The sequence below is a fragment of the Bombus pascuorum genome, chromosome 3 (assembly GCF_905332965.1).
Source record: "Bombus pascuorum chromosome 3, iyBomPasc1.1, whole genome shotgun sequence".
NCBI classification, from domain to species: Eukaryota; Metazoa; Arthropoda; class Insecta; order Hymenoptera; family Apidae; genus Bombus; species Bombus pascuorum.
The window spans coordinates 18,796,664-18,809,072 of NC_083490.1; the positions used below are offsets into that span (position 1 = coordinate 18,796,664).

The 12,409-nt window shown below is 35.4% G+C and overlaps 1 protein-coding gene across 13 annotated transcripts in view; it reads left to right on the forward strand.

Moving 5' to 3' along the window:
* Positions 1 to 11,881, forward strand: part of LOC132904817 (serine/threonine-protein kinase tousled-like 2) — a 30,546-nt gene extending 18,665 nt beyond the window's left edge. For 4 of the 13 annotated variants that reach the window (XM_060955554.1, XM_060955553.1, XM_060955551.1 and 1 more), the window contains exons 4-16: positions 4,554 to 4,644; positions 4,756 to 5,018; positions 5,172 to 5,405; positions 6,559 to 6,651; positions 6,872 to 7,333; positions 8,447 to 8,650; positions 8,739 to 8,830; positions 9,038 to 9,185; positions 9,263 to 9,374; positions 9,489 to 9,627; positions 9,728 to 9,839; positions 9,930 to 10,037; positions 10,142 to 11,881. In XM_060955554.1, the coding sequence (XP_060811537.1) occupies positions 4,554 to 4,644; positions 4,756 to 5,018; positions 5,172 to 5,405; positions 6,559 to 6,651; positions 6,872 to 7,333; positions 8,447 to 8,650; positions 8,739 to 8,830; positions 9,038 to 9,185; positions 9,263 to 9,374; positions 9,489 to 9,627; positions 9,728 to 9,839; positions 9,930 to 10,037; positions 10,142 to 10,357 (2,274 nt within the window). In that variant the 3' untranslated portion in view covers positions 10,358 to 11,881. The other 9 variants (XM_060955563.1, XM_060955564.1, XM_060955560.1 and 6 more) reach the window with 9 other exon arrangements.
* Positions 11,882 to 12,409: the final 528 nt, after the last annotated feature.

Consider the following 12,409-nt stretch of genomic DNA (forward strand, 5'->3'; position numbering starts at 1 on the left):
AAAGGTGATAACAATAACAAAAGTGATATAATCTCAGATCACGATATCAAGTGCGCACAATATCAAGTTGTGTATAACGAAATAACAATAACATATTAAATTACAAAAAAAATGTATCATAATAATCACAGATATGCGAATATAAAATCTCTCAAACACATTCTTCTAGCTATGAACACACAAATGAGACATCACAACAATTTTTAGTCGACAAATTGTATTGATAATGCATCCAGATGTGAGCAATTAGTAAACGATCGTGAAAATAAAATGAAAACTAAACACTATAATAAATAGCATAGAACCGCACTATAACACTGTAAAAACGCGATTACATAGCAAGAAACGCTGCGTGATTCAACCTAAACCTATTATGCGTTCTCGCCAGGCCGCCGGTCTGACCAGTTATGTTCGTTCGTCGAGCCGTCATCTCATACGTACGCTTCGTTCTTTCAATCCCCACCACTAGGTCTACATCTCGCTAATACGCCCTCGCACTGGCTGAAACACACGTCGGCACAGCGTATTTCAGGAGCGTAACTAGTAGAATCACTGCGAGGGCGCTCTGTTCTTCTGATTCCGAGGCAGGTGCCACTCTCAATACACGATACTTAATACGACTATGCAAGTCAGTACAAGATCCTACGAAATAAAACAATGTTGCAGCTAACTTCAAGCGTGCTTCGACAGGTTTATATATACACATTAGGTATGTACTTTTGGCAACATTGAGAATCTCGACATTTCATTATTACGATACCGAAATTTTATTGAGAGATTTATATGCCGTCGGAAGAATTTTTCAAATGTTTAGTGATTTTCAGATACGTTATCATAGTATAATAATACATGTAAAAAAATTTCTTGACATAATTTTTAAAATCCTATATCTATTATAAGAACAATAATGTAATAATTAAATAAGCGAAGAATGAAAATGAGGAGGAAGTAATAAATAATATGTATTTATGCACAGGCATATTGTATTATGTATAAAAGAGTACTACGCCGCCGTAATATATACAGTTTAATATCTACTTTTGATTCATGTTAGCGACATTAAAAAATGAACATATTGGTATATTACTTCGAAAAAACGTTTTGTTCTATATTTTTTAGATACATAGTGGATATTTATTATATAGACGTATCTGATTTGGTCGATACATAAAATTGAACACCTAATACTGTAATGTATTTGACTGTACGACACAACGTCACAAGGCAAATTACTGATCACGTATAGGGTACAGCACACCCTTTGCACGCCGTAGTGGCACAGCTACACTTCGCCACATCGATTTTACCGGCTCGCTTGCACTCACACTCGGTCGACCCGTTCACTGAAGGAATGTCTCATATGCCTCCCTCCGACTCCCTTTTCCTCCCCTTTACCTCTCCTGACCCTACCCCTACAAAACCTCTCCGTCACTCAGTTAGCTCTCTTTCTAACTTGTCCTCCGTCCCTTTCCACCAAGCTCGCCAACTTCTGCTTGCCCTCTCCTCCTCCTCCTTCTCCTCCTCCTCTCCTCTGCTTCCTCTCGCAGGTCTCTCGATCTCACTTGGTTTCCCTCTCGCACTCCGGCAATTTCTCTCTTTCTCTCTTCCCTGTCTGTTGTGATCGTTGGGCAGTAGCGCCGTCGCGGGGAGGTGGAGGTTGCACCTTTTGCCGCATCTCGGAATCTCGCGCGTTGCTCATTTGCCGTACATAGGAGAGGAGAAGAGAGGCAAGGAAAGCGGGAGTGCGAGAGCAGCCAAGAAAGAGAGAAAGAGAAACCTCCGCTAGGTAGTAGTATGCGAACAGTACGGTGGTCGGACAGTTCCAGTTCCGTTTCGATTAGGCGAGACTACGCTGGGGTTTTTGGCTCGCTTGTGGCCCGTGAAACGTACGCGTAATGCCGTTTATCGTGGCCATTGACGGCACTTGGTGCTGCTGCTGGTGCTGTTGCTGTTTACCCGGCGCGCTAACTGCACGCCGCTTTTACAAGAGGAACTGCATAGTTGAAGAAGATACGAAGTGAACCAACTTCGTGAGTGTTCAAAGGATAGCTTACGTGTGGCGTTTGGATCGTTCGATACGACTTGGTGATTATGCTCATAGAAGGGTCAAGTCGTGAGGCATAGAGGAGTGTACTGTAAAATCCGCATGTCCCGATTCACTGGGTTCGTATATGTTACTACTTCCCATGTAACCTCCTTGCTTACGCACACTAACGCAAGCGCACATAGCAAAGCTAACTTAAAGGCAAATCGCTGCCGGAGAAACGATTCCCCGGCCCTCTAGCCCAGTTCCGGGCACAGACATTGATCCATCGATAAGGAAGTTTCCTATCTTTTGTTGGATTGCTGGCATGTTCAGTAAAGTGCAAGAAAGTGAAACGAATCACCCGTAAGCCATAAAATCCTTACCTTCGTAATTCATCGTTATCCTAATTTAGATACACATAAGTTTTCTGCACTGCAATAGGCATAGGTTTCGGTATTTGTAATCTATGTGTGACTGTAATTTAAATCGAATTTTGATTCTTCATCTTCTTACTTCTACTTCGTAGTATTTGTGATGAAGTAAGGATAAGCGTATACCATGAGTATTACGTTAAAGCATCACACGTCCGCTGTTATTTTCGAACAATCTTGTTACTCCATAATCTCATGGAGGAAATTATATTTATTCATGTACTACGATTGTACATATCTCCTTATACTTGTTTCCCTAAAATTAAATACGATTTTAGATATTTAAGTAAAACTTGAACATAAGTTTTAATTTCTAATAATTCGAAGACAAGTGATATTTTCATAAAAATTGCGCTTTTATCTTTTTATTACTTATATCTTTAATATATCTTTAATTAATTATTAATACAATACGCCTTTAAGTACATACAGTTTTAATATATTTCAATTAATTTAAGTATTCAAGGATATTATTATTGTTGCTTTGTTTATATGCTTTATTTGGATCTTTTTCTTCACTTTGATAAAATTTAAAAAATCTAATATGAAGTTAGCAAAGCATTACATTTTCAATAAGATGAAGACATACGTATATAAGTAGAATGCGAGTGTTTCGTTTATTCAATAAATATATTGCAATTTTGTGGTACTCAAGTTACATGCTCTTGCTTATATTTACGATTATCGTACTGATATATTATATATCAAATCCGATACATTGAATGATTAATGAATTTGAGTAAATATGAAATTTTGAAGTATGAAAGAAATATTTCTAATACTGGCGAATAAAATGAAGATGACAGAAGTGTAACCTTATAAACGATTCATCTATATTTACAATGCCTTGTGGCAGCGATACTTTTAATTATAATAACGTGTGCACATCAGTGACAGAGCGTGGAATTCGAACGTGTGCGTTCCGCCTGGCAAACGCGCAAACGCGTGACCGCGTCCATGAGAACTTACCATTAATCCGGGTTCTTAACCGCGCGCGGAGTAAACGTGGCTGACACGCCGCCGATGATAATAATAAGAGTGCGTAATTTATCGAAGAATCGACGTCACAAATCGGATGACGTATGTGTCGTCGCGGTTATCGTTGTTGTTCATTGAAGGCAGTTTGCCTAGCGGCTACATTTGGTGCGTATGCAGAAAAGTATGTACGATAGGAAAGCCAGTTAACTATCCGACCTGACCAGAGTTCGGATGTGAAACAGTGAGTAAAACTGCCCCCTTGCGGAGCGCGTCCGTGGTTCCCAATCTAACCACTCCTCTGCCATCGAGTTCTTACCTCCTACCCCCCTTCTGTATCTCCCATTCTCTCTGTTTCTCTACTTCCACCCCCTCTCCATTTTCCATCGCCTTTCCTCTTACCTCTTCTATAGCTCCGTAACTCCCTGCCCTTCCGTCGTTCCCCTCTGTTAGGGTCCTCCATTTTGTCGTGATTCCTCTAGCTCTAAACATATATTGGACATTTTGTTCATACTGTACTATTGTCATTTACATACAAATTGTGCGCGAAACCGTGCCTATGGTTGACATACTGTCTATTAGCTCAAACAGCAAATACGACTATGGGGCTCCACCATAGGCTATCCTGGAAGGTGTCACTTCTCTCTCTTTCTCTCCTGTACTGTCTTTTTCATTCTCTTCTTTCTCTTTTCATTTCCCATTGAACCTACTTCTTTCTCCTTTGCATATCCTTTGTTTTTCTTTTTTCTTATTAGTCTTTCTCTATCCTAAGTTTCCTTCTGTATAATAAATCGTGTCTTAATAACATGCGATTTTTATTATCTAGTATTTTGTACGCCGGTATGATTTTCGAAGTGTAACCTCTACTGAAAGTAACGAATCTTGATTCACGTTGCGATATTTTTCTCCATGTTGTTTCTTCTAGGAGGCTTATATTAAATTTTGCGATATAAATAATTGTACGAAATAATAGCTTTTACTCTGTATGGTAATATTTTAATAACTATTATTTTAATTTACCACCATAATGGTTATTTCTCTATTTTGTTGAAGTATTTGCTAATAAGAATATTTCGGCTATTATTTTATATCAATATTTTTTTCTCTTTTTTTCATTTCAGATGTCTGCTGGGTCACAAATTCAGATGGCACCTCAATCAACTGTAAACTCTGGTCAGTCAGTTCATAGTCAAGACTCGAACATGAGCACTGGTAAGTCAGTATATTTTTATTTTATTTAATGATAAAGACAAACTTCCACCTAATAATTAAATTAAAAATAGCAAAAACATTTTACAAGCTTGATTATTTTGCAATAACTAGGCTCATCACATAGTGATAAGGAGGTAGATCCAAATACTCCAGAAAAGGTACCAAGAACTCCTTCGGAAAGGAAAAGGAAACGTAAAGCTGATGATGGAGGTGGGGGAGTTACTGGGGGACCTATAGGAAGCAAGGGGTCTAGATCTGTTGCTGCTCTTGAAAATAAAAAAATAAACGAGTATTTTTCAAAGCATCATTTGGGTAATAGCCCCATTCGGCATGGGGGTGCTAAAAGTCCTTCACCTCAACAGGGATATCCTATGGTAAATATAAAATGTATATATATATAGATACATAGACATACACTACTTATATCATTTCTAACATAGAATTTTTCATTTCCATAATATGATTATGACTCTGTAACTTTTTCCTTTACATCCTTTCTGATATTTTGTGTAATTATTTTTCAACAGTATCCACCATCGCCTCAACAACTCCTTTCACCACAAGTAACAACACCCAATTCTTCAGTGGCAGAATTTTCTTCACTGATGCAGCCGCCAAGACCTCATCCTCAACCTCCACCTCCTCCTCCACCAGCCTCAACACAACCTGCAGGCTCGATGGTCAGCAAGCAGGTGCAGGTAAGGCCTACCAACCTCAGTAGGACAAGCCAGGTCAGGCAAGCGAAGACTAACACCCCAAATGTAAGCAAAATTCGGTAATTCCTGCAAGCATTTTATAAGAAACGACCCATAAAAATCTTGGCTATAAATAGTATAATTTTATGCCTAAATTTTTAAAATTTCTTCATAAATGGCAAAAGAGTTATATAATTTAAACTAAAAATTTGATCTTGTGTGTCCATGTAACATGCAAATACTTAACCATAATTTAGGAGTAATGACTATGTAAGAAATTTTGTATATATAGAGTATACAAATATTCAAAATTAATTTATTTATCTCTCAAAAAATAATTGCATTCCTTTGTAATATCATTTCTTTTCATTAGAAGATATCTTATTTACAAATATTATTTACTCCTTTTATTTCATATTTTACATTTTTCTTATTGTCTCTTATCGCAACTTGGTATAAGAGAGTACATTTTACACATTTTTATATACTTTAATTTCCTAAAATTAGTTTCGTAATGGGCATTTCTTGTCAGATGTTTGTAGTAAATTTGCAGCTAACTTCTGACTGGACTGTAGCGCTGTATCCATTTGTTATCATAGGAGTGCAGGCTACCTTGTAATGTCACTCCTTATTTAATAAATTTTGTTTTGCTTTTAAGTCATTAAAATTGTTTATTTCCATTTATTTCAATTTCTAAATTAAAAATAGGTGTGCATGTTTGCCGTCTTTGACTTGGTATTTGGCTATAGTCTTATGTTTCAAAAGTGATAAAATTAAAAAAAAAATTGTTTTATAGTGTACAATGTATTAACTGTTATAGAAAAAAATATGTATAAAATGTACAGTGTCCTACAATTTTTTACATGCATACCTTAAATCATGCATACATTTTTGGTGTGTTCCTTGCTGCCTGTGTGGTAGTTCTGTTCTATCTATATGTTTGGGTTTTGCTCTGTAGTTTTACTTTTAATAGCAAGAGGGCTGGCCTATTAAATTAAATAACGTGTAGAACTAACTTTATCACAAATTTCTATCAAAGATGGAACTTTGATCAATTTTCTAAATGAAATTATCAAAAATTGCACTAAAACTGAAACTGCATGTTACATCCATTTGGGTGCAACAAGGTATCTGGTATTTATGAACTATGTTGACAAATGTATCAGATGTTACAGTAGTTTGTTTGTATTTATTATAAAATGTGTTATTTACATTTCAGACAGAACTTACTTGCCAGAGGATACAAGAATTTGAAACTCAAGCCTCTTCAGACTTAGAATTACGTAACAATAAAATTGATGAATTAAATAGAGTAAGTAAAATAAACTCTGAAATGTGCTATGAGTGTAAAATTATACATTAGTAGTAGAAATATAATGGGGAAAAGCATCTAATTCTCTTTCTCTTTCCAAAAAGAGAAATGCATAAAAAGCAAAATATTTTTAAATGTTTTTATTATTATTTATTATTATAATAAGATTTATTTTTATTTGAATTTCCATATAATTAATAGTATATATTTTCTTTTTCAGACAACTGATGAACTTAGGCATCAAATGGCTAATCAACAAAAATTAATTGAACAGCACAAATCTCATATAAATAAGTGTATAGATGTTGTAAAGAAGCTATTAAAAGAAAAATCAAACATAGAAAAAAAGGAGGCTAGGCAAAAGTGTATGCAAAATAGACTGAGGTTGGGTCAATTCGTAACTCAAAGGGTGGGTGCAACGTTTCAAGAAAATTGGACGGATGGTTATGCGTTTCAAGAATTAGCTCGACGGCAAGAAGAAATCGCAACTGAACGAGAAGAAATTGATAAACAAAAAAAGCTATTACTCAAAAAAAGGCCATCGAACAGTGAAACTGGTAGGAAACGTAGTCAGCCTCAACCTTCTTTGCATAATGGCACAGAAGCTACATTCTTAAAGCCAGATGCAGTACCTGGATCTTATACATGGCAAGAGTATTATGAAGCTGATGAAATACTCAAGGTAATAAATTTTTCAGATTGTTATTTGTAATAAACGTAGTTTTGACATAATTTCATATATATGTCGGAGATGAAAGGACACCGCCCCCCCCCCCCCTCCCGTTGGAATTACTTGGAAAACCCCAATACTGTAGCATTTACAAATGACCCAAACGCAATCGTTCGAAACTTGAGATAATGAGCTTATGCTCGAGGCGACAACTGGTTGCCGAGCGTAGCCGCGGTCACGGGATGAACGTTCCACCTAACAGAGATATAGAGTTGCATAGCTCTCCTTTAAAGAATTGGCCGTACCGACACTCAACAGTAAACATTCCAACGGCCCCGTGGCTCGCCACACACAGACCCCATTCTTTGGGCAAGATGATCGTCAGATGTCGATGCATCATTCACAGTTTATGTTCAGCTAGCCTGAGGACCTGTTACAAATCTTAGGATTTAGTTAACTAAAGTCCTTCAGATTGACAAACAGTCTTTACTCTATCAGTCCGTAAATCTGTCACCAATTGCGTGAAGATACGGGAGATCTGCTTTCCTCTCGTACGACGCTTCCTGCTAGGAACTCTCTCTTAAGGGCGGCTAGCATCCTTTTCTAACTGCCAACATAGAAATTAACCAATTAACAGCAACGTCCATTTCCCTCACCCTCCGAGCGGAGGCTTTCCTCGACGAATTCGATGATCTCCTCGTGGCACACCCCATCATAGTTTTCCTCTGCAGCGTCATCATGACGGAAAGTCATTCCTCTTCTTGCAGTCTCATTAGCCAGTTACCTAGTGCGTTTATACGATCGGTGAATAATCCACGTCTCAACAAAGAGTTAATCAAGCAATCCTTGTATCACGAGGAGTAAGTCGAGTCCGACTTAGACTTTGAAGCAAAGTATATCCGCTATCCCGTGGACCGTGGATTCGTCATACCGAGCCTAAGGTCATTGTCACTAGCGTTTAGTTACCGCGGCCACTTTTCGATCTTGTACCATCTATACCTGTGTTAATAAACGTTACCTCGATTGTGCAACAACGATGAATAACCCAGGCGAAGATTCATTACACGCCCCTAACCTAAGTCCTAACGCCAACCCGACATATATGTATATATATTATCTTTTTAGTTAAGACAAAGTGCGTTGAAAAAAGAAGACGCTGATCTGCAATTAGAAATGGAAAAACTCGAAAGAGAACGAAACTTGCACATTAGAGAACTGAAACGTATTCACAACGAGGACCAATCGAGATTCAATTCTCATCCTGTATTGAATGAACGTTACCTTTTATTAATGTTGTTAGGAAAAGGTGGCTTCAGCGAAGTGCATAAGGTATAAAAACGAAATTATTAATTTCAAAATAACATTTGTTTTAGTAAACAATTAATTAATTATTTTTTAAGTATTTCGCTTTTTACAGGCATTTGACTTAAAAGAGCAACGATATGTCGCTTGTAAAGTGCATCAACTAAATAAAGACTGGAAAGAAGATAAGAAAGCTAATTATATTAAGTAAGTACTTTTATAATGAAATTTTTTATTTTGAAATTAAGCAGTTTAATTAATTAATAAAATAAAAGTAATTACAGTTTCGCAACAAAATACATATTTAAAATAATACTAGTTTTAATTATACATAAGTGACATTAATTATTTTCGTATAAGGATATATTTTTACATTGTTTTACATATATATATATTTTTTTATTCTTTATGCAGGCATGCGTTACGAGAATACAATATACATAAAGCTCTTGATCATCCTCGTGTTGTGAAATTGTATGATGTGTTTGAAATTGACGCCAATTCTTTTTGTACTGTCTTGGAATATTGTGATGGCCATGATTTAGATTTTTATCTTAAGCAGGTGTGTATATTAACGTATTTTTCACATAACATTTATTATGTATTACTGTAATTAAATATTTTATTAAATATTTTCAGCATAAGACTATACCTGAAAGAGAAGCAAGATCTATTGTTATGCAAGTTGTATCTGCATTAAAGTACCTCAATGAAATAAAACCCCCAGTCATACATTATGATTTAAAGCCTGGTAAATTTCTATTGTATATAACTTATGTTATTTTTATTATATAAAATTTAATTTTACTTTTATTATATAAAGCAAAATTTTAAATTATATACTATTATTGTTGTAATTTTGCAGGTAATATATTATTAACTGAAGGTAATGTTTGTGGTGAAATAAAGATAACAGATTTTGGGTTAAGTAAAGTAATGGATGAGGAAAATTATAATCCAGACCATGGAATGGATTTAACATCTCAAGGAGCTGGTACCTATTGGTATGTACTTCCTCATTTTAGAGACATACTTTATGACATTAGGAACATTTTTATATTTTTCCATGTTAAACTTGGTTAGTAATATGCATATTTTATATAGGTACCTACCACCAGAGTGTTTTGTTATTGGTAAAAATCCTCCAAAAATATCATCGAAAGTTGATGTTTGGAGTGTAGGAGTTATATTTTATCAGTGTCTATATGGCAAAAAGGTATAATGACTATTATACTATAGTAACTGTATAAAATTGATTTACTATTAGATTGACATTGAAGATTTACATTCTAAAAACTGTTTTTAGCCTTTTGGACATAATCAATCGCAAGCTACAATTTTAGAAGAGAATACAATTTTGAAAGCCACTGAAGTTCAATTTGCAAATAAACCAACTGTTAGCAACGAAGCAAAGGTACCCCATTTTAGTATCAATTCATATGAATTAGAAAAATTTAATTAATTGTCAGTATGAAAATAAAATCTTAAATTTATTCATAAATGTTTTTACTTTCACAGAGTTTCATAAGAAGTTGCCTAGCATATAGGAAAGAAGAGCGCATAGATGTGTTGACATTAGCTAGACATGAATATCTACAACCTCCAGTGCCAAAACATGGCCGTCAAGCGAATAATCAGCAACAACAGCAACAACAACAACAGATTCAGCAGCAGCAACAAACCTCATTTAGTATTGGCATGTTTAGTGGTATGAACGCGTCAAGCAGTTCGTAGTGGAAAAAAACTAAAGACAAAATCTTCGATATACTAATACATGCCAAATCTTGAACATTGAATTGCACACCATCTCATCTTAGGAACATAGCGGTTGCTATAACGAATTGTAAATACTAAAAACCGGATAATATCACCATCACCAATGCCACGATTACCACTACCACTACCACTCCACTACCACTACCGCCATCACTACCACTTCCACCACACCTTTACAACTATACTTACAGGCCAACTACATAGGACATTGCAAGAGAGATGCGAGACTGGTCGCCGCAAGTCCAGAAGCTTGCGTCTTTCTACAATACAAGCTACATTATTCAGCATGACAAAAATGTTGTGTTCGTAAATATTCAATTGTATTATCGTTCCTTGTATCAAACAGTGGGCTGACTTGATAATAGTGTTTAAAAAGAAATGAGAGAAACAGATAAACATGTGATAAGTCATTGTGAATTAAAGTGAAGTTCAAATTAAGAAGAAAAGGAAACAAAGGAATATAGCGACGGAAATAATTACAAGTGAAAATTACTCGGTGAAAATAAAGAGAGCAACGGAAGATAAAATATCCGAGGCAAAGCGCGTCAAAGCAGTGTAGAGGGACTTTGCTTTTACGGAGACGTTCCTCTCTTCTGAAGTTACGTATGGATGAATGAGTGTGACGAAAGATTGTTAAAACTAGTGTGCGTGTATATATTTATACTATATATATATATACTAATAAATCCGATATAATATATATATATGGTGTAAAGAACAGGACAGCATTGACAGTGGAAAGACAACTGTGGTGGATCCTCGCATGACCTCCGTGCAGCCAAGTATTCCATGAATATTTGACTGCACATCATGTTACTTTATTCAAATATTAACATTATTACTTATATCATGACTAATAACGATTAACATACACACACGAGGAGATTTGGTTGGTTGTTCCTATTCTGAAATGAGTGGGCTTATCTACACCGGATTGATTGGTCTAAGGTTCGAATGCAAAGAAAGTAAAAGAATCGCGATGCTCCCAAATAAAAAAGAACATACAGAATCGCAGTCCACGGTTTATATGCTCCATGCACATGTACATTTTTAATCCATGATTTTCTAATAGAGTGATTCATTTTTTTCTAGAGTGGACTTCGGCGCGATAATTATGATCATACATTTTCGTGATATATAACAATTCTTATAATCAGGCATTAAAAATTTTTAAAGTAAGATTCATGATACTGTACCGACCTGGTTGCTATTTCTTTATTCATAATTTGTTTTATATATGTACGTTATATATAGATAATTATGAAATAGAAGATTAAGTTATTTTATCAAGTGCCCTTGCTTTGTATTATAGTCGCGTCTGTCGACAACCTGCAGCTTTTGGGAGTACTAGAAAGTTGTTAAAATGTTGTAAGTTGTTGGTACAATGTGGGCACGGTATTGGTTGATAAATCAATACCAACGTGATTGGCAAAGAATGGTCAGAGGAGAATACATTACAAGTCTGAACAGAGTCTACTACTAGATCCATCGCTTCTATTCTAAAAGCCAACCGTTCCTGCTTCCCTCTCCTATTTCTCTTGCGGTTTTCAAATTTATTAAACAGGAAAGCGTATACTTTTAAAATTCCTCTACGAGGAAGTGCTTTTTGTAAACTAAGTTCGAAGACAAACTAGTCAGAAAATGAATAAATTCATTTACTTTTTCTCCGAGGACGGGTATGCATAATTGTCAAATTTGAAAATTTTCAATTTTTCGGTATATTTATGTAATCATCGTTTTCATATAATTAAAAAATTAACTGTAATCGAGCAAAAATTCCCTAGTTCAGAAATTTTGCTTGAACATGATTGTTAAAATAATCGCGATTAGTTTTATTATATTCTATTATATTTATTGTAGTTTAAAGTGACAATTGGTGCATACTATTCTTGGGCAAAAAATAGCATATACTTTGGCCAGTAAAATTTACGAAAAACACTTCTTTTAAAAAACAAGGATATCGTTCTGCTACCACAATAAATTGCTACCGGGAAAAGATTAAATAATTTA